The following is a 22057-nucleotide window of genomic DNA, read 5'->3' on the forward strand; positions in this document are numbered from 1 at the left end:
CAAGGAGCGTGATGGGGGCTATCATCATGGGCCAGCTGAAAAATGATGGTGCCTTTGAACAAGAGTGGTAGCTATGGAGATGGAGTGATGTGAATGGCAGTAAGATCTATTTTGCAGATAGAAACAACAGGTTTTGGTGATTAATTAAATGGGAGTAAAAGGGAAAGGGATGAATCATGGATGACTTGGGCTTGAGCAACTGGACAAATTTTGCTACCATTTGCAGTGGTGGCAAGACCAAGGGAGGAAAGGCTTTATTTTGGTGGGGAAAATGAAGAGTTCGATGTTGGCCAAAGCATGCTTCAAGATGTCTTTTAGACATCCAAGCAGTGCTATCAAGAAGCCAGTTGGATAAACATAAAATGGAGCTCAGGAAGGTGATCAAAGGCAGAAGATAAAATTCTTGGTATGACCAGCCCATTGATGGTATTTTATAGAAAAGCATTTGTTTCAATCCCCAAGAAAAAGAATCTACCTAGAAAAGAGAAGGCCCAGAAATGAAACCTAGGCACTCCTGGGTCACACTCAGAGGTTGGATAAAGGAACCACCTGTTGCTAGCTCTGGCTTCAGCTGGTATGGGCAGCCTGGGACTTCAGTGGAGCACTGAAGTCACTTGATCTAGTGACTTCCTGCACTGAACTCTATTCCAGCTAGCTGAATTCCTCTTCTGTGAACATGTCCTTCACTTTGGTGTATCCAATCCTTTGTTCTGGTTTTACTTCTGAGGAGGCTCTCTGAAATCTCCTTCGCAACCACCTGTCCCCACTGACCCCAGTCTGGTCATTGTCACCACTGTGCCCCATAGCACATTGTGTGCCTCAGTGCAGTAACTCTTACCCCATGTTAACTACTTTTGGTTCTTTGCCTTCTCTATCAGACTGTGAACTCCTTAAGAGCCAGAGCTCTTCCATTCATCTTCATCCTTAGCTCTTGGACACTGCTCAGAGGTTCTCAGTAAATATCTGCTGGGTGAATGATTGAAAGACTTCCTCAGGCACGGTATCCAATTAGTACTGGATAGGCTCTCAAACTAGCTTTTCTCCCAACTGAGGTTTCAGGGAAAAGAATCACTTTATCAGCTATGGAACAAAAGTTGATCAGGAGGGTGTGGTTTCTAGAGTTATTACTAAATTCACACTAATAATAATGGTAACAGTATACCACCTTGTACTGAACACTTACCATATGTTAGTGCTGTAAGTTTGTGCGTCATTTATAAACTTATAAATTAGAACCTCAGAATTCCTCATTTTAACACTGTCTGGGGAAAGCACTTACCCTTCCTTTCCTTTAGTACGAGAATGTATTGTCTTTTTATTGTCTTCACACTTAAATTTCTTATATCCCCTGCGATGCTTAGTTAGCACTTTGTTCTCCACTAAATGCCAAATAAATATTTGTTCATTTGATTTAGTAGTGATATCTCTGGCATATGCAACAATTTCAGTCCTTTTTTCAAATAAAGAATTTCTAATTCCGACCATGGATTTTCTAAATTATTTTTTCTGAATTAGCTTAGAAAGTACAGGGATACTTCAAGAAAAGAGTAAAGAAGTAAAATTTTGGTGCCATTAGCTTTCCATGGCATATCAAGATAGTTTTCTGATGGTAATAATTCCTTTGGCTTGCAATAACTACTTGTTAGAGGATTTGGCCACAGGCACACTCAGACATATGGTATGTGCTGGTAATGCTCAGACAAATGAAAACAGCCATTACATTATATAGCTAATTATCTTTTATGTCCTTGTTAAATAGCTATTGATGATGCTTGTATAGATAATGGGAATTTTAAAAAGTTTGGGAACGTTGGCATAAATAGCTGTCTCTACTACAGGATTTCTCAAAACCTGTAATATGCTAATGTGTTCAGTGAATCACCAATAGAATGTTAACATTTCCTGGCCATAAAACCTTTTTTCTGCTTTAAACATTTGACATCTTGCAAATGTTCTTTCATAGAACACAATTTGGAAAAACTGTTATATTTAGGTTGTGAAGATGCAAAAGGCATACCTATTATTTTCCAGTCCTTGTAATGGAAAAGCAAAAGCAACAGTTTTGCGAGACACTGTCTGTGAAGGTTAAGCAAGTAGTCCATAAGGTCATTTGTCTGTTTTTAATATTAGGTTACTTAGGTCTGAGCAAATGAGCAGAAGGTCTTAATAAAGAACAGTGCTGTGGGGGTGCCTGGGTAGTGCAGTCGGTTGAGTGTCCAGCTCTTCGTTTCAGCTCAGGTCGTGATCTCAGGGTTGTGAGATCGAGCCCTTGTCAGGCTCTGCACTCAGTGAAGAGTCTGCTTGGAACTCTCTCTCCCTTTCCCTCTGCCCCTCCCTGCCGCCCTCTCTCTGTCTCTCTGTCTCTCTCTCTCAAATAAATAAATAAATAAATAAATAAATAAATAAATCTTAAAAAAAAGAGAACAATGCTGTGTATCACTATTTCATTGTTGAAGTTTTCATCCTCTCTTGGCCCAAGACAGGAAGTCCCCAAATTCCCTGGTCTCCACATTTTCCAGAATGGCCTTGAAGGTGGCCTATAATGGCCTCAGTGGATCTCTCACTGTTCCATCACATTTACCTCACCTTCTAGGCCCTCTGCACCCATTACCATTTTCTGAACATTCCCATGCTTTCTGCAGTCTTCCTTTTACTCTTCCTCTTTCCTTTGCCTGGAATATCCACTCATTTATCTCCCCATGTTGAAGTTGGACCATTTGTTAATTCAGTATTTATTTACTGAAGTCTGCTCTCTGCAAAGAACTAATTATAGTTGTAGTTTTAGAGGAAGACACTCACAGAATTTTTTGTTTTTCCTTTAGTTGGTCATGAAACTCCCTGCTTTTATATTAGAACAAAATATTGGAATAGTTTACATGTCACAGAACAGTTTCCTTGCTTGTGTGGTGTACCAGTTAACCATGTGCTTGTCTCTTACCTCCTAGTAGACTAAGTATATTGCAAGAATGCCTTAATTGTTGTAACTCTTGTAGAGCCTAACTCAACTCCTGGCCCTTATTCAGAGCTCAAGAATCTGTCAAGTCAAATGGAATGTATAGATGCCCCTATGGGTACTAATAGAACTATAGCTCAAAAAGCCTCGTTCCCAGATTCCACCAAAGACATTTGCTTCTGACTGCTCAGGTATTCCATATGTACTGACAGATAAGATTTCCCAGGCAGCACCCACCTAGACCTCTCCTGCAGGTTGGGCTTGCTTTAGAACTAGCCTTATCCAGAGTCTAAGAGAGACATGGCTGGAGACCTTACATTCCACTCTTAACCCATTCGTTCCCAATACAGTTGGGAAGCAAATGTGAAAGTTGACTTAACTAAACTGACAGTGTTGTTGACTTTTATTAAGCAAATACTGTCAAAATCAAATTGAAAGCTGAGTTGTTTTAAATAATTTTCAAAATGCAAACATTTCATTTGAAATACCATTAACTGAAATGTCTAATTGGACTGAAAGACCCTAACCATATTTTGGGTCATAAAAAGATTCACCCCAATCCTTTTTCAGGCGCCTTCAATCTAAACATAAGCTGAGGTATGCATATTACATTAGAAGGGTTTGATACACCTATTTAGAGGGAGAACTCATCATTCCAGATGTAATATATGTGCCCCATTGTCCCTTTCCTCATGTTCTTTTTGGGCCTTCTGAAATGTATGGTTGAAAAATCAAAAGCAAAAATAAAAATGAATCATCAGGGAAGAGGTACAAGTAGTAAGACAGATGGCTTCTCAGATCTTTTACTTTATGCTTTTGATGCCAATCTTTTATCACTGTTTCCTTAAGTAGAAGAAGAATTTGGACAAGAAAGAATGAAAGGAGTGAAAATTGAACACTTTTCTGATGGACCCTATCTTAATCATTTGATAGCCATAGGAAGGTGAAGACCAAGGTTGCATCCCAGTCCATCACCTTGAAATAATCACCAATGGTTTAATTTTGGGGGCCATACATTTGATCTTGGTAAGAGGAAAATGATAAAAAGAGGTACTCAGTTACTAAATTTGGTATGCAAAAAGTAATAGCAATGCCAACACTTGTTGTCCGAGGCAGCCTCTAATCTGTGGGTAGATGATCTTCCATGAAATCACTTTCTGGCTTCTTTAAGTCCACCTTTTAAAATTTTTTTTGGAATTCTCTTTACAGGTAGAGATAAGATGGAAGTATCTGAGGATGACTTGAAGAAACTCCCATTAATCAAGTGGTGTATTTTGGAAGCCATTCGTTTAAGAGCCCCTGGTATCATTACTAGAAAAGTGATGAAGCCAGTTAAAATTTTGGTGAGCTTTGGTTTGGTTTTAAAAATGAGCATTGGGTATTATATAAGACTGATGAATCACTGAACTCTACCTCTGAAACCAATAATACATTATATGTTAATTAAATGAATTTAAATTAAAAATCAATCAAAAAGAGAAAAAAATAATCAACCTTTGAAGGAAAAAGAGTACATATAATGCCCATATATTATTAGATAATTCCTTAAGTTCCATGAAACACTGATGCTGGAACAGGTTACCAATAAGAGTTTTACAGCATCATCTTATTAATATGGATATTTATCTGTTGGTGACTATTTTGGCTAAAATATAACCCTTTAATAACCATTCTGGCTATGTGATTTCATATCAGAATTAGTATAATCCTATAGAAATCAAGCAGGTGGATTAGATAGTCTGCTGAACCAACTAATAAGTAATCCTGAGCAACAGTAGGTCGAGGAATTGAGGGTATGAGGAAAGTTCCTTTGGATAACTGGAAGGTAGTTTCAGGCCACAGATAACAACTATGGAAACAGAGAACAGGAATGCTATGGATAATAGCAACTGATATTAGCAATCAGCACTGAGTGAGGGAGAGAGGTCCTTTCTGTGAGCAAAGTAGGAGAAAATTCTCAAGTGCTCCATAAAAGTTATGTGCATGTGGCTGACTTTCAATTTAATATTTGGCAAATCATGCAGAACAAAATATTTTTTTCAAAATGGCTTGACATACGGCCTGCATTATCCAGATAGATCACATTTAGTCAGCCCTCAACTCTTACTAGCTTTTTTACACACAGTTTGAGATGGCTTGGATTCAAACCAAGAAAAATTTTTAGTAGTAGAACACAAAAGAAACAAAAAATCCAAATTTTATAAAAATCACAGCTTGCTACATCTAAAGGAGACATAGTTTATTTAACAGAGCTTACATAAATTACAGCATTTAGTTTTAGTGGGATTTTAACAATTTTTGTTTTTAAATAATCTATTAAGTACTTTAAAATATGAGTATAAAAAGGGCTGCCTGGGCAGCTCAGTTGGTTAAGCATCCGATTCTTTATTTCAGCTCCAGTCAAGATCTCAGGGTCTTGGGATCAAGCCCCACATTGGGCTCCTCACTCAGAGGGGAGTGTGCTGGAGATTCTTTCTCCCCCTCTCCCTCTGTCCCTCCCCACCCCTTACCCCTGCTCACACTCTCCCTCATAAACAAATAAATCTTTCTTTAAAAAAATATGAGTATAAAAAGATATGCTTTGAAGAGATATGGTCCAACAACTTGGTGCAATTTAGTAGAGGAATGTGTTTATTACTCTGAATAATACTATAATTTTTATTGAACTTTTATTAGCTTTATATTCTGGCTAACAGATAATTAGCTGAATTACAGAAGTTATTTACCTGCTAGTAGGTATCTTGATTGTTAAGTATACAGATCCTATATGCTTTGTTACATTTATACCTAAATATTTCAGTTATTTGGAGCTTTTGTAAATGGTACTTTTAAAAATTTTGGTTCCAAATGGTACATTACTTGTTTGTAGAAATGCAGTTGATTTTTGTGTGTACACCTTGTATCTGCAACTTTGCAAAGTTCAACATAGTTATTGGTCCTACAAGTGTTGTTATAGATTTCCTGGGAGTTTCTATGTAGATAATATTTTACTTCTTTTATTTCTTTTTCTTGCCTTATTACACTGGCTCTAATGTCCAGCACTATGTTGAATGATAGTAATGACAACAGATATCCTTGCATTGTTCCTAATCTGAAGAGGAAAGTCTTTCACTATTAAGCTAGATGTTAGCTTTAGGTTTTTGGTAGATACTTCTTTTTAAAAAAAAAAAAAAAGATTTTATTTATTTATTTGACAGAGAGAGACACAACGAGAGAGGGAACACAGCAGGGGGAGTGGAAGAGGGAGAAGCAGGCTTCCCATGGAGCAGGGAGCCCGATGAGGGGCTCGATCCCAGGACCCTGGTATCATGACCTGAGCCAAAGGCAGACACTTAATGACTGAGCCATCCAGGTGCCCCTGGTAGATACTTCTTATCAAGTTGAGGAATATCCCTCTATTTCTAATTTGCTGAGAATTTTAATTATGAATGGGTTTTGGATTTTGTCCAGTGCTTTTTCTGCGTCAGTAGATATAATCATAAGCTTTTCCTTTTTAACATGTTGTGATGGATTACATTTATTGATGTAAATGTTGAACCAGCCTTTCATCCCTGGAATAAATCTCATTTGATCATGATGTATAATTCTTTTTATACATTGTTAAATTTGTTTTACTAATATTTTGTTAAGGATTTTTTGCATCTCAGTTCATGAGAGATAGTGGCCTGTAGTTATCTTTTCTTTTCTCTTTTCTTTTTTTTTTTTCTTTTCTTTCTGTCTTTCTGTCTTTCTTTTGCACTGTTTTGTCAGGTTTCTATAACATGACAGTCTCTTAAAAAATAGTTTATGCTTGTCTTTCCCCCTTTCTCATGAACACTCAGATTCCTTTCTTTACTTCTTTTTTTTTAAATTTTTTATTGTTATGTTAATCACCATATATTACATAATTTGTTTTGGTGTACTGTTCCATGATTCATTGTTTGTTCATAACACCCAGTGCTCCACGCAGAATGTGCCCTCTTTAATACCCATCACCAGGCTAACCCATTCCCCACCCTCCTCCCCTCCAGAAACCTCAGTTTGTTTTTCAGAGTCCATCATCTCTCCTCGTTCGTCTCCCCCTCTGACATACTCCCCTTCATTCTTCCTCTCCTGCTATCTTCTTCTTTTTCTTTTTTCTTAAAATATGTTGCGTTATTTGTTTCAGAAGTACAGATCTGTGATTCGACAGTCTTACACAATTCACAGCGCTCACTGTAGCACATATCTTCCCCAATGTCCATCACCCAGCCACCCCATCCCTCCCACCCCTGACCACTCCAGCAACCCTCAGTTTGTTCCTGAGATTAAGAATTCCTCATATCAGTGAGGTCATATGATACATGTCTTTCTCTGATTGACTTATTTCACTCAGCATAACACCCTCCAGTTCCATCCACGTCGTTGCAAATGGCAAGATCTCATTCCTTTTGATGGCTGCATAATATTCCATTGTGTATATATACCACTTCTTCTTTATCCATTCATCTGTCGATGGACATCTTGGCTCTTTCCACAGTTTGGCTATTGTGGACATTGCTGCTATAAACATTGGGGTGCACGTACCCCTTCGGGTCCCTACATTTGTATCTTTGGGGTAAATACCCAGTAGTGCAATTGCTGGATCAAATGGTAGCTCTAATTTCAACTGTTTGAGGAACCTCCATACTGTTTTCCAGAGGGGTTGCACCAGCTTGCGTTCCCACCAACAGTGTAGGAGGGTTCCCCTTTCTCCACATCCCCGCCAACATCTGTCGTTCCCTGACTTGTTCATTTTAGCCATTCTGACGGGTGTGAGGTGGTATCTCATTGAGGTTTTGATTTGGATTTCCCTGATGCCGAGCGATGTTGAGCACTTTTTCATGTGCCTGTTGGCCATTTGGATGTCTTCTTTGGAAAAATGTCTGTTCATGTCTTCTGCCCATTTCTTGATTGGATTATTTGTTCTTTGGGTGTTGAGTTTGATAAGTTCTTTATAGATTTGGGATACTAGCCCTTTATCTGATATGTCATTTGCAAATATTTTCTCCCATTCTGTCGGTTGTCTTTTGGTTTTGTGGACTGTTTCTTTTGCTGTGCAAAAGCTTTTTATCTTGATGAAATCCCAATAGTTCATTTTTGCCCTGGCTTCCTGTGCCTTTGGTGATGTTTCTAGGAAGAAGTTGCTGCGGCTGAGGTCGAAGAGGTTGCTACCTGTGTTCTCCTTTAGGATTTGGATGGACTCCTGTCTCACGTTTAGGTCTTTCAATCATTTGGAGTCTATTTTTGTGTGTGGTGTAAGGAAATGGTCCAGTTTCATTCTTCTGCATGTGGCTGTCCAATTTTCCCAACACCATTTGTTGAAGAGACTGTCTTTTTTCCACTGGACATTCTTTCCTGCTTTGTCAAAGATAAGTTGACCATAGAGTTGAGGGTCCATTTCTGGGCTCTCCATTCTGTTCCATTGATCTATGTGTCTGTTTTTGTGCCAGTACCATACTGTCTTGATGATGACAGCTTTGTAATAGAGCTGGAAGTCCGGAATTGTGATGCCGCCAGCTTTGCTTTTCTTTTTCAATATTCCTCTGGCTATTCGGGGTCTCTTCTGGTTCCATACAAATTTTAGGATTATTTGTTCCATTTCTTTGAAAAAAGTGGATGGTATTTTGATGGGGATTGCATTGAATGTGTAGATAGCTCTAGGTAGCATTGACATCTTCACAATGTTGGTTCTTCCAATCCATGAGCATGGAACGTTTTTCCATTTTTTTGTGTCTTCTTCAGTTTCTTTCCTGAGTATTTTATAGTTTTCTGAGTACAGATCCTTTGCCTCTTTGGTTAAATTTATTCCTAGGTATCTTATGGTTTTGGGTGCAATTGTGAATGGGATCGACTCCTTGATTTGTCTCTCTTCTGTCTCGTTGTTGGTGTATAGGAATGCCACTGATTTCTGTGCATTGATTTTATATCCTGCTACTTGACTGAATTCCTGTATGAGTTCTAGCAGTTTTGGGGTGGAGTCTTTTGGGTTTTCCACATACAGTATCATATCATCTGCAAAGAGTGAGAGTTTGATTTCCTCTTTGCCGATTTGGATGCCTTTGATTTCTTTTTGTTGTCTGATTGCTGTGGCTAGGACTTCTAATACTATGTTGAATAGCAGTGGTGAGAGTGGACATCCCTGCCGCGTTCCTGACCTTAGGGGAAAAGCTCTCAGCTTTTCCCCATTGAGAATGATATTCGCTGTCGGTTTTTCATAGATGGCTTTTATGATATTGAGGTATGTACCCTCTATCCCTATACTCTGAAGAGTTTTGATCAAGAAAGGATGCTGTACTTTGTCAAATGCTTTTTCTGCATCTATTGAGAGGATCATATGATTCTTGTTCTTTCTTTTGTTAATGTATTGTATCACGTTGATTGATTTGCGGATGTTGAACCAGCCTTGCAGCCCAGAGATAAATCCCACTTGGTCGTGGTGAATAATCCTTTTAATGTACTGTTGGATCCTATTGGCTAGTATTTTGGTGAGAATTTTTGCATCCATGTTCATCAAGGATATTGGTCTGTAATTCTCCTTTTTGATGGGATCTTTGTCTGGTTTTGGGATCAAGGTAATGGTGGCCTCATAAAATGAATTTGGAAGTTTTCCTTCCATTTCTATTTTTTGGAACAGTTTCAGGAGAATAGGTATTAATTCTTCTTTAAATGTCTGATAGAATTCCCCTGGGAAGCCATCTGGCCCTGGGCTTTTGTTTCTTGGGAGATTTTTGATGACTGCTTCAATTTCCTTAGTGGTTATAGGTCTGTTCAGGTTTTCTATTTCTTCCTGGTTCAGTTTTGGTAGTTGATACATCTCTAGGAATGCACCCATTTCTTCCAGGTTATCTAATTTGCTGGCAGAGAGTTGCTCATAATATGTTCTTATAATTGTTGGTATTTCTTTGGTGTTGGTTGTGATCTCTCCTCTTTCATTCATGATTTTGTGGATTTGAGGCATTTCTCTTTTCTTTTTGATAAGTCTGGCCAGGGGTTTATCAATCTTGTTAATTCTTTCAAAGAACCAGCTCCTAGTTTCGTTGATCTGTTCTACTGTTCTTTTGGTTTCTAGTTCATTGATTTCTGCTCTGATCTTTATTATTTCTCTTGTCCTGCTGGGTTTAGGCTTTATTTGCTGTTCTTTCTCCAGCTCCTTTAGGTGTAGGGTTAGATTGTGTATTTGAGACCTTTCTTGTTTCTTGAGAAAGGCTTGTATTGCTATATACTTTCCTCTCAGGACTGCCTTTGCTGTATCCCAAAGATTTTGGACAGTTGTGTTTTCATTTTCATTGGTTTCCGTGAATTTTTTTAATTCTTCTTTAATTTCATGGTTGACCCATTCATTCTTTAGTAGGATGCTCTTTAGCCTCCATGTATTTGAGTTCTTTCTGACATTCCTCTTGTGATTGAGTTCTAGTTTCAAAGCATTGTGGCCTGAAAATATGCAGGGAATGATCCCAATCTTTTGGTACCGGTTGAGACCTGATTTGTGACCTAGGATGTGATCAATTCTGGAGAATGTTCCATGGGCACTAGAGAAGAATGTGTATTCCGTTGCTTTGGGATGGAATGTTCTGAATATGTCTGTGAAGTCCATTTGGTCCAGTGTGTCATTTAAAGTCTTTATTTCCTTGTTGATCTTAGATGATCTGTTGAGCTTAGATGATCTGTCCATTTCAGTCAGGGGGGTGTTAAAGTCCCCCACTATTATTGTATTTTTGTCAATGTGTTTCTTTGCTTTTGTTACTAATTGCCTTATATAATTGGCTGCTCCCATGTTCGGGGCATAGATATTTACAATTGTTAGATCTTCTTGTTGGATAGACCCTTTAAGTAGGATATAGTGTCCTTCCTCATCTCTTATTACAGTCTTTGTTTTAAAATCTAGTTTGTCTGATATAAGGATTGCCACCCCAGCTTTCTTTTGGTGTCCATTAGCATGGTAAATGGTTTTCCACCCCCTCACTTTCAGTCTGGGGGTGTCTTTGGGTCTAAAATGAGTCTCTTGCAGACAGCATATGGATGGGTCTTGTTTTTTAATCCAATCTGATAGCCTGTGTCTTTTGATTGGGGCATTGAGCCCATTTACATTCAGGGTAACTATTGAAAGGTATGAATTTAGTGCCATTGTATTGCCTGTAAGGTGACTGTTACTGTATGTTGTCTGTGTTCCTTTCTGATCTTTGCTGCTTTTAGGCTCTCTCTTTGCTTAGAGGACCCCTTTCAATATTTCTTGGAGGGCTGGTTTCATGTTTGCAAATTCCTTTAGTTTTTGTTTGTTCTGGAAGCTTTTTATCTCTCCTTCTATTTTCAATGACAGCCTAGCTGGATATAGTATTCTTGGCTGCATATTTTTCTCGTTTAGTGCTCTGAAGATATCTTGCCAGTCCTTTCTGGCCTGCCAGGTCTCTGTGGATAGGTCTGTTGCCAGTCTAATATTTTTACCATTGTAGGTTACATGTCTCTTCTCCCGAGCTGCTTTCAGGATTTTCTCTTTGTCTCTGAGACTCGTAAGTTTTACTATTAGATGTCGGGGTGTTGACCTATTTTTATTGATTTTGAGAGGGGTTCTCTGTGCCTCCTGGATTTTGATGCCTGTTTCCTTCCTCACATCAGGGAAGTTCTCTGCTATTATTTGCTCCAATATACCTTCTGCCCCTCTCTCTCTTTCTTCTTCTTCTGGGATCCCAATTATTCTAATGTTGTTTCGTCTTATCAAATCACTTATCTCTCGAATTCTGCCTTCGTGATCCTGTAGTTGTTTCTCCCTCTTTTTCTCAGCCTCTTTACTTTCCATCATTTGGACTTCTATATCACTGATTCTCTCTTCTGCCTCATTTATCCTAGCAGTTAGTGCCCCCATTTTTGATTGCACCTCATCAATAGCCTTTTTGATTTCGACTTGGTTAGATTTTAGTTCTTTTATTTCTCCAGAAAGGGTTTCTCTAATAACTTCCATGCTTTTTTCAAGCCCAGCTAGTATCTTTAAAGTCATGATTCTGAACTCTAGGTCCGACATCGTACTAATGTCCGTATTGAGTAGGTCCCTGGCTGACGGTACTACCTCTTGTTCTTTTTGCTGAGGTGATTTTTTTCGTCTTGTCATTTTGTCCAGAGGAGAATAGATGAATGAGAGAACAAAATGCTAACAGATTTACAATGTCCCCAGCAAATATACTGTATACAAATCAGAAAAGACCTGAAACCAGGGGAAAAGAAAGGGAAAGAAAGAAAAAAGAAAGAGAAAAAAAAAAAAGAAAAAAAGATAAAAACAAAAACAGAACAATACAAAAAAAAGCAGAATGTGATCAAATATGATCAGGCTAGTGCATAGATCAGTGCCACACACTAGATTTTGGGCGTATTTTGGTCTGTTAGAAAAAAGTGCCTCCTAAAATTTTAAAGGAAGAAAGACATATATGTACAAAATAAGGGTTGATACAATGAAGGGATAGAAGATGACTGTAAAGATGAAAATTATAAAAGATTTTATAAAAGGACTTGATAAGATAAGAAGTTGTTTGAAAAAAGAAAGAAGATTAAAAAAAAAAAAGAAAAGAAGGGAGAGAATGTGATCAGGCAGGAGACTAGAACAGAACCATACACTAGTGATTTAGGGTATATTTTTATCTGTTAGAAGAAACTGTATCTCAAAATTTTAAAGAGAGAACAACTTATATATATATGCCAAAAATAAGGGTAACTACTATGAAGGGATAAAATATGACTCTAAAAATGAAAAATAAAAAATGTTTTTTTTTAAAAAGATTGATAAGATGTTGGTTGAAAAAGGGAAAGAGAAAAAGAAAAAAAAAACAGTTAACAAAAATTAACTTTGATGAACTAATGAATCATGGTAAAAAAAAGCTATGAATTCTATGTGCAGTATTCCCTAGCGCTGGAGTTCTCCCGTTCTCCTTGCTCGGTAAACTTGGTCTTGGCTTGCTGGCTGTTCGTGCTGATCTTCTGGGGGAGGGGCCTATTGCTGTGGTTTCCAAATGTCTTTGCCTGAGGCTGAATTGCCCCGCCCTTGTCGGTCCGGGCTAAGCAAGCTGCTCGGGTTTGATCTCAGGAGCTTTTGTTCCCTGCAAGCTCTCCGTACAGCCTTGGAGGACCAGGGCAAAAATGGTGGCCTCCCAATCTCCACCAGGAGGAGCTGAGAACTCGGGGCCCCGCTCCTTAGTGCGCCCCCAGAGAAAAGCAGTCACTCCCTTGTCCCCGGTCTCCGGCCGCACTCCGTGCTCACCCGGCCTGTGACCGAGCGTTTGTATCTCTGGCACCCGACCCCGTGTGGAGTCTCCAAACCCAGCAGATCCCTGTGGTGCGTTCCCGCGCCGCTCCTCCCCGGGAAGGAAGGGGAGTCTCCCCGGATCTGCCGCCTGTTGGGTCCCTGCTGCAGGAGCAGTGGCCCGACTGGGCCGCGGATCACAGTTTATGGCAACCCCAAGCTGAGAGCCCGCGCCTCAGCTCCGTCTCTGCAGCCGGCTTCCCCACTCCCATACCTGGGAGCTCTGGCGCCCTCAGGCTCCCCCGGTCTTTCTGTGACCCCAAGGGTCCTGAGACCCCACTGTCCCGCGAGGGTTCCACCCCCGCTTAGCCACTGGAGCGACGTCCCTCAGCGGAGCCAACTTCTAAAAGGTCCGATTTTGTGCTCCGCGGCTCTAGCACTTGCCAGAAGTGGCTGGCGGAGGCCTCTCCCCCGCCGTCTATCCTCCCGAATATCGCCTCGGATTCACTTCTCCGCACGTCCTACCTTCCAGTAGGTGGTCGCTTCTCTGTTCAGAGAGTTGTTGCTACTCTCCTCTTTGATCTCCTGTTGAGTTCGTAGGTGTTCAGAATGGTTTGATCCCTATTCAGCTGAATTCCTGAGACCAGACGAAATCTGGGTCTCCTACTCCTCTGCCATCTTGCTCTCTTTACTTCTTTATTCTCTCTTCCACCCTCCCTCCTTTCTCTCTCTTTCTCCTTCCTTCCTTCATTCTTTCCTTTCTTCTATCCTTCCTCCTTTTGCTTTCTTTATTTCTCTCTCTCTCTCTCTGTGTGTGTGTGTGTGTGTGTGTGTGTGTGTGTGTGAAAGACCATAAAGAGAAAAATCAGCAGTATGCTTTCCCTCTTCTTCCTTAACTCTTTTCTTTTTCTCTCATTTCCTCTTTCTGATCTCAGATTATAAATTTGTTGTGGCCATTAACATCTCATATTTTTTCAAAGGTAATTTTACTCATTCAAGAATTTTACGAAAAGAAACACCCAAGCTCAAACACATGCACACACATATACACTTGTGCATGTACAACCCCAATGATCCTTTATCTAACTTGCTCCTTGTATGACATCAATGCTGAAACCTGTGTTTCATCATAGTATAAATCTTTGATTTAAACATTTTTTAAACATTATTATACTTCTCATGCTCCAGAGTTTTAATATTTATTTCGATGGCCTCATAATAGGCCACTGAATTGATAGCTTAAATATTTAATTATTTCCCAACTCTTGAGAATTTAGCTTGTTTTCCTTTGTGGTTATTTTAATGTGGTAATTATTTGCATCTTTGTGCATAGTAAATTTTTTTAATGATTATTCTTGAAATATGTTTTAGTAGTGGATTATTGGTCCGAGGCAATAAGCACATTTATGATTCACTGCATATAATACTCTTACACAACTGAGCTGTTTTATAATTCCAACATTATGGATTCCCAGTAAAAATTTTTAATTAAAAGTAATAGATGTCTGAAACAACTAGAGAAGTTATGAAAAGATCATAGTCTCTTACCTCCACTTCCTCACATTCACAGTTTCTTCCTAGAGGACATGAGGCCCAGATGGATCCAGGCTCACTCCAAGCCCTAGTGGTGGCTCTCTTAGTGATCAGGCAACCCAGAGACATGTACTCAGGATGCCATCTTCCAAGAATGCTCCAGAACTTCCTTTCCTTATTTTTCGCAATATCTTTTTAATATTTGTAAAAGGTCTTCTGTACATACTATTTCTTTTATAAATAAAATAAATACAACCTTTCCTCCAAGGAAGCGTACACTAATCCCTGTGAACTTCTCCCCTGCAGGGTTGAGACTTTAACTCTGAAAATGACAACTTGCACAGCTTTTTCTTATTATTACGTAAATAAATCATGGTAATTACTTTTCAGGAGCAAACCATTAAAAAAGCTAAAAGAGGAAAATAAAGATTGCTCAAAATTTTACAAGTCTGATAACCACTAAGAACATTTTGGTATTCTCATAATTTCAGATTTTTTTCCTGTAGTCTGTGCATTTTAAAAAATTCAGTTGGGGCCATACTGTGCTAATTTTCTCATAATTTGCTTTTATATTAATAGTAGTTCACCAAAGTTTTCTGTCTCAATAAAAGACATCTACACCACTTTGAATTGTAGCATAATAATCTAATATTGGACATAGTATTGATTTTTAAATCAGTTCCCTATTCCTGAATGTGTATGGCTTCCAGTTGTTTATAAGCAGTGCAAAGATGGGCATCTGTATAGCCAAATCCTGGTACACATTAGTAATTATTTCCTTAGTCTAAATTCATACAATGTGGTCCTTTTAACCTTCATAAATTTTCTAAAACAGGTGGGAAGTCTGTTGAATATATGAATGGGTTCCCAGAAATTTGCATTATAAAAACATTTCAGATGGGGTCATCTGTGTCAAGTAGTGGCAGAGGTTCATGTTTCCTACACCATTGGACAACGGGTCAAAGTTTCATGCTGTGAACACTACAAGTGCTCTCCCACTGCTCTTTCCTGATGTCATCTGAACATGGTCTCATTGTTTATCTTTGCTTTTGTACTTTCTCCTTTCTATATTTTTGGGACAAATTAAAACAGACAAATATTATCTACTTTCTTTGACTTACTCTATTCCTTCTTTTTCTTTATTATACTATCTTTCCAAAACTTTTAAACTTCTACCAGTATTCTCTTTTCAAGGTTGTATACTTTTGGTACACAGTTAATCTGCAAGAATGCCCAGAAAAGAATAAACAAGGAAGTGTTGGAAAATATGAATGATTAAAGACTATTAATTATCTTCTCAAGGTATTAAAACATGTTATAAAACTACAACAATTAAAATGGCATGAAATTTAATAAAATAAAATGGTATGATAAGGTGTCATACTAGATATTCAGTATCAGTATAACAGACTGGATAGATAATACAGAAACAAACCCTTTTGTACATAAGAACGTAATATAGGATAAATGACTCATTATAAGTCAATGAAGGGGAAGAGATTAATATGTGGTTTGGGATGACTGGCTAAAAAGTGGGTATTTTTTAACTTTTCAGAGTAGCAGTTCTCAAACTTTTTGTTCTCAGCATTGCTTTGTACACGTAGAATTATTGAGAACCCCAAAGAGTGTTATCTATGTGAATTATATCTACCGATATTAATTTTATTAGAAACTAAAGCTGAGAAATTATTATATTTATTTGGTAAATAAAAATAACAGGAAACCTATTACATGTTAAAATAATAACATGGTTTTATGAAACATAGCTGTATTTTCCAAAAAATAAAAAATGTAGAATAGCATCATTTTAAGTTTTTGCAGATCTGTCTAATGCCTTGCTAATAGAGGACATCTGGATTCCCATAAATGTGTCTGGAATCAATCTGTTGTGATTTATTATTTCCGTTCATGAAGAAAATCCACAGACATGTCACTCTCATACCTCACTGAAACTCAACAGTGGGAGTTTCTCTCTCTCTTTTTTTAAAGATTTCATTTATTTATTTGAGAGAGAGAGAGAGAGCACGAGCAGGGGAGGAGGCAGAGGGAGAGGGAGAAGCAGACTCCCCACTGAGCAGGGAGCCCGATGAGGGGCTCAACCCCAGAATCCCGGGATCATGAGCCAAAGGCAGACGCTTAACCAACTGAGCCACCCAGGTGCCCCAACAGTGGGAGTTCCTTAAAAGTTTGTTGCAATCTGAAATATCCGTGAATTTTTTGTACTCAGTTACATGAAAATCCTTTGGTTTATCCTATACTTTGAATGAGTCTTTTACCCAGGAATGATTTTTGACCTCGCAGAGCCTCTGAGAAGGTCTTGAGAACTCCCAGAAGTTTCTAGACCGCCTTTGAGAACCACTATGTTAGAGAGGAGAGGGCTGCCAGAGCTTAGGGTTCATCAATGAAACCACAAAAATGAACGGATTTGAATATATCGCATTAAAATTTAACATGTCTTTTTTTTAAAGTATAATCCAAGTTAGATGTAAACCAAAAATTATGAACAAATATAAATATAAGTACTACACAGGGGTAAATAGTTTTAATATTTAAAGAACTCGCAGATCAATAAGTAAAGCATGAATATCACATAGATTAATGAGGACAGGACATGAACACAAGAGTTCATGGGAGAAAATAACTTAACATGGAAAAATGCTCAACAAAGATGGAAAAATGTATATAGAAACCAAAAATAACCTATTAAAAATGTCAGATTGGCAGAGAAGAGGGCAATGAAATTGACATTCATATATTATTACAGGTAGAAATATATTTAGGCACAAGATTTGAGGGAACAGTTGAGCAAACCGTATTAACAGCCTTCAAAAATATCCATGCCCTATGTCTTCTGAACATCTATGTTAAAAGATTTTATATGAAAAATGCTTTGTGGAAGAAGATGCTTTTGATGGCATTTATTATAGAAAGAAACCTAGGGAGTGATTAAATTATTTATGGTTTAACCTACCCAGTAAAAGATTAAACAAACATTGGAGATAAAACTTCACAATGCGTCTACTATATAAAGGAAAAAATACTTATGCTATAATATTAGATGAACAAAGTAAGATTCAAAAGTTAACTATTCAGCATGATAAAACTATGTTTAACAACAACAACAACAACAACAACAACAAAACACTAAACTGTTTGGTAAAAGTACTGGAGGGAAGTCTAGCCAGTTGATGACTGTTTTTTGATGTTAGCACTCTGGTTGTTTTCTAGCTTTTTCTATTTTTCTGAATTTTCTAAAATTTTGACAGCATTTTTTATCATGCAAAAGTGTATGCTCTTTAATTTTTTTTAAGAGATTTTACTTATGTATTTTGAGAGAGAGAGAGCACACATGAGCTGGGGGTGGGGGGGCAGAGGAAGAGGGAGAGAGAGAACCTCAAGCTGACTCCATGCTCGAGTGGAGCCCGACGTGGGGCGCTATCTCAGACCCTTTATGCCATTCATCAGCCCGGCATCTGCCTCTGTGACAGGAATTTTTTCTGGTCTCCTCCATGTTGCTAATGTTAATTCTGTTACTGAGATTCCATTTGAAGTCTTTTTCTAGCCGGCGTTGTAGGCTTCGGCAGCCAGTAGTCTCCAACATAATTATGGCTCAACAGCCACTAAAGGGGCCTGTTTGGTGTGGAGGAGAAGGGCAGCTGTTGGCCTACCTGGAGCCCTGGCCCAGGGGTCCCCAGCCCCGCCTCCAAATACACATCAGGGCCCTCAGCAGCTGATCTCAGAGTCAGCCATGAGCTCTCTAACCCCAGTTCCAGGAGGGGTAGAAGAAACAGACAGGCTTGGGATCTTACAAGTCTTTCCCTACTTCAAAAACGGTAAGAGGGCACCAGCACAATCCTCGCTCTCTTCCCAGTTTGAGAGCTCTCTCCGGCGCTTCTGGCACTGCAACTGCCAAACCACAAGCAATATTCAGCCCCCACTAGAGCCAACAGGGCTTCTCTTTGGTTAAAAAATGATGACCCCAGGGCGCCTGGGTGGCTCAGTCATTTAAGTGTCTGACTCTTGATTTCAGCTCAGGTCATGATCTTGGGACCGTAAGATTGAGCCACGTGTCAGGCTCCGAGCTGGGCATGGAGCCTGCTTAAGATTCACTCTTTCCTTTGCCCCTCCCCCACCTCTAATTAAAAAAAAATGATGACCCCCCCCTTCCCATACACCACTTCCTGCTATCAGAAAAAGACATGTTTTTAATTGTAAGGTGCTTACATTCTAGATGCATAAGGTAAGTGTTTTGCAAATATCTTGAGGACATTTCAAAATCCCACAGGGTTAAATAGGTAAGTGGCTTCCAATGATTGGTTCTGGGAGTTACTAATAAAACGTCTCTGTCTCAGTAAAGCTGACAGCCATCTAATGGCTACACACTATGGGAGAGCTCTTTGTCCTATGGTTCCTGAACATGATAATGGAAGAGTGATTTTATGACACGATTTTTAGTTCTCAGAATAATTTATGTATCATGAAAACCTACGATAACATAAACAGGGAAGGACAATGCAGACTCTTCTGCTTGAGGAAACACACTGCTTAGCCTCAGTCCCACAGCCATAGCGATCCCAAACACAAAATCAACCAAAGAAACACACAATACTCGCTTTGTCCTATGTCTTCCTAACCAGTTGCCTTCATACTCTTTCTGCCCTAACAGTTGCTTCAGGAGTGAGGAAAAAGAAAAGAGAGAGAGAGAGAGAGAGAGAGGATCCACTGTCTCTTCCTTGACACTACCATGAGTGTCCTAGGGACAGAACACCCACTGCCCTGTCCTCGGTCCTACTATGGCCAGTGTCCTGTCTCAGATTTTTCTGTTCCACAGTCACAACCTGGGGGTCCACTGTGGTTCCCATCATCAGAAGCACTTGCTGCAAACCGCAGTAGCGAACATCAAAAGCTGCATCACAGCAGACATATACTAGTTTCTAAAATTTTCTCATTTATCTAATATTTTTCCCGTGTAACCAAACTTAATAGTCACATGTAACTAATCGTCAGAATTAGAACATAGCCATCACCTAAGTTGGAAAATAGAAATGATCCTTCCAGGAAAGAGTTAGATTTTCTCACCATTGATTATAAAATGTATGTGTCTTCCCTACAATATAGTTGGAGCATTATTTTTAATGACCCAAACTCTCCTGAAAGTAGATTTCAAAAAAATGACTTGAAACTGATTTTTCTGTCGTAGAATTACACTATTCCTTCTGGTGACTTGTTGATGTTGTCTCCGTTTTGGCTGCATAGAAATCCAGAATATTTTCCTGAACCTGAATTGTTCAAACCTGTAAGTTATCTCTTTCAATATACATTGTCCTTTGATTTTAATTTCTTTTAAACCAGGAGTATGAATTCATAGATTAACTATCCCTCTATCATTAAGCAGCCCTATTCTCTGGTAACTAACAACCAAGTTGACTACAAAGGAAAAATTAGACTTGTAATATGGATGGTATAACACAAATGAAATAGAAAAGTTTTTGAGTAAGATTCACCAACTTTAAAATAAATGACCTGAAACCGGCAAAGTACATGACAGTAAATATGTCTGGTTCTGATAGAAGACTTATTTTATATCTGTCAGGCAAATTGGTTTTGTTACTGGTTTCCAAGGAGTATAACAAAAGAAAAACAAGGCAAGTTAAAACTGCTTTGCTGTATCTTAAAATTGGGGAGTTATGGGGCTGAGCAGAATCTTAAGAGTTCATTTAGTCCATTCTCTGCCTTTAGGTAAACTTTTTAAAAAATGGCATCCAAATGTATTCAGTCCACATCCCAAGTTCCCTCCACTAAGCAGGACTGCCAGTAACTGACTGAATTTATTACCAAGGGCAATTCTGTGATGGAGCCTGAGACCTCATTATAAATAGTCTTCCTTTTCTGAGGTCAATTCCGTGGTTGATTTACATTATCATTTACATTTACCACTTAACAGAATTCTTTTTAAACCTTTTTTATTTATTGGTTCACATTCCAAAAACACAATTGTGTCTGATATTAATAACAGGTTGGGAAAAAATTACCAACAGCCCTGCAACTTTATATGCAAGGATTAGCTGTACAAAGTCATTTTTAGCCTAGAGAAATAAAGTTAAGCTTATTTATATAAGGCTGATTTGGAAAAAAAAAATGCTTTCTTCCCACAGGAACGTTGGAAAAAGGCAAATTTAGAGAAGCATGCTTTCTTGGACTGGTTCATGGCATTTGGAAGCGGGAAGTACCAGTGTCCTGGAAGGTCAGTGAGACAGCTGAGCACATTTCTCCAAAAAGTCTAAGAAAGATGATGGCTCTGAGGGGGGAAAATTTTGGCTTAATCACCCTTTTCTTTATTATCTAACTACAGGGAGATCCAGGAGACCGCATTTTGTTTAGTTGGCTAGTTGCATTGTGCGATATCTTTGTGGGAATGTCTACAGTGGCTTCTGATGAACCTCATGAGAACAAAAATATTATAATTGCTGCTACATGATGAAAGCAGGATTATTAAAATGTTTTTTAATAGAATGGATTAGAGTGGGGCATAACTTAGGTTATATAATCATGCTTATATTCCATGTGGGAGACATGGAGTGGTAGGATCCACCAGATTTGGAAAATAATTAGAAATGGGATCGATCAAGGGGAAGGATTTGTGGAGGACGGTGGCTTGAATGTGGGTGGCTGGAAGACGTGATGGAAATAGAGGAATCAGGAACAAGAGCAAGTTTGGTGGACAAGATGTTAAGTTTTCCTTTGAAAACTGCTTAGTCTGAGATGTGGCAAATATGTATCATATAACCAAAATCTGTAGGTTAAGTCTGAATGTTGAATAAATGTAACAATAAATAAAACCTCCATAGTCTAGTTTTTCTGCTTTTAAAAGTCCTTAACTTTTCTATTTAAGTAGCCAAACCATGAAACATTGTTCCTAAAGACAGACAAAGCAGAATTTTTCAGGAAAGTGATGACTTCGTTTGGACAGTGTTCTAGCAAGATGGATCTTTACACTAGAAATTTAATCCCACAGATCTTTAGTATAATCCTCAGAAAACTGCACCCATTCTAAATTTGTATACCAAGAGCCAGTTTATTTTCTCATGTACCAAATACTTAGTGAGTCAGAGAAAATTGCCTTTAAAGTAGCTGACGATCAAAGTTCATCATGAACACATAGCCTTATGGCCTTGCAGCTGTCACCCCTTGGAGTTCTGGCCACTGAGGCAGTATGAGAACCCCTCTCATTAGGGAACACAGAAGGTTTTGCTGAATTTAGTAAATAAGTATTCAGTGCTGCTATCAGCTGCCAGCCAAAAATCAGAATGGAAGAATATTGTTCCTGCTCTGAATAATGGGAATTC

The 22057-nt window shown here is 38.6% G+C and overlaps 1 protein-coding gene across 5 annotated transcripts in view; it reads left to right on the top strand.

The window, feature by feature from the left end:
• Window positions 1-22057, top strand: part of LOC113926683 (24-hydroxycholesterol 7-alpha-hydroxylase) — a 95362-nt gene that overhangs the window by 55310 nt on the left and 17995 nt on the right. For all 5 annotated transcript variants that reach the window (XM_027601942.2, XM_027601940.1, XM_027601939.2 and 2 more), the window contains 3 exons: window positions 4163-4296; window positions 19912-20007; window positions 20867-20955. In XM_027601942.2, the coding sequence (XP_027457743.1) occupies window positions 4163-4296; window positions 19912-20007; window positions 20867-20955 (319 nt within the window). The remainder of the gene's footprint in view (window positions 1-4162; window positions 4297-19911; window positions 20008-20866; window positions 20956-22057) is intronic.

This window comes from Zalophus californianus, chromosome 7, assembly GCF_009762305.2.
Source record: "Zalophus californianus isolate mZalCal1 chromosome 7, mZalCal1.pri.v2, whole genome shotgun sequence".
Classification (NCBI taxonomy): Eukaryota; Metazoa; Chordata; class Mammalia; order Carnivora; family Otariidae; genus Zalophus; species Zalophus californianus.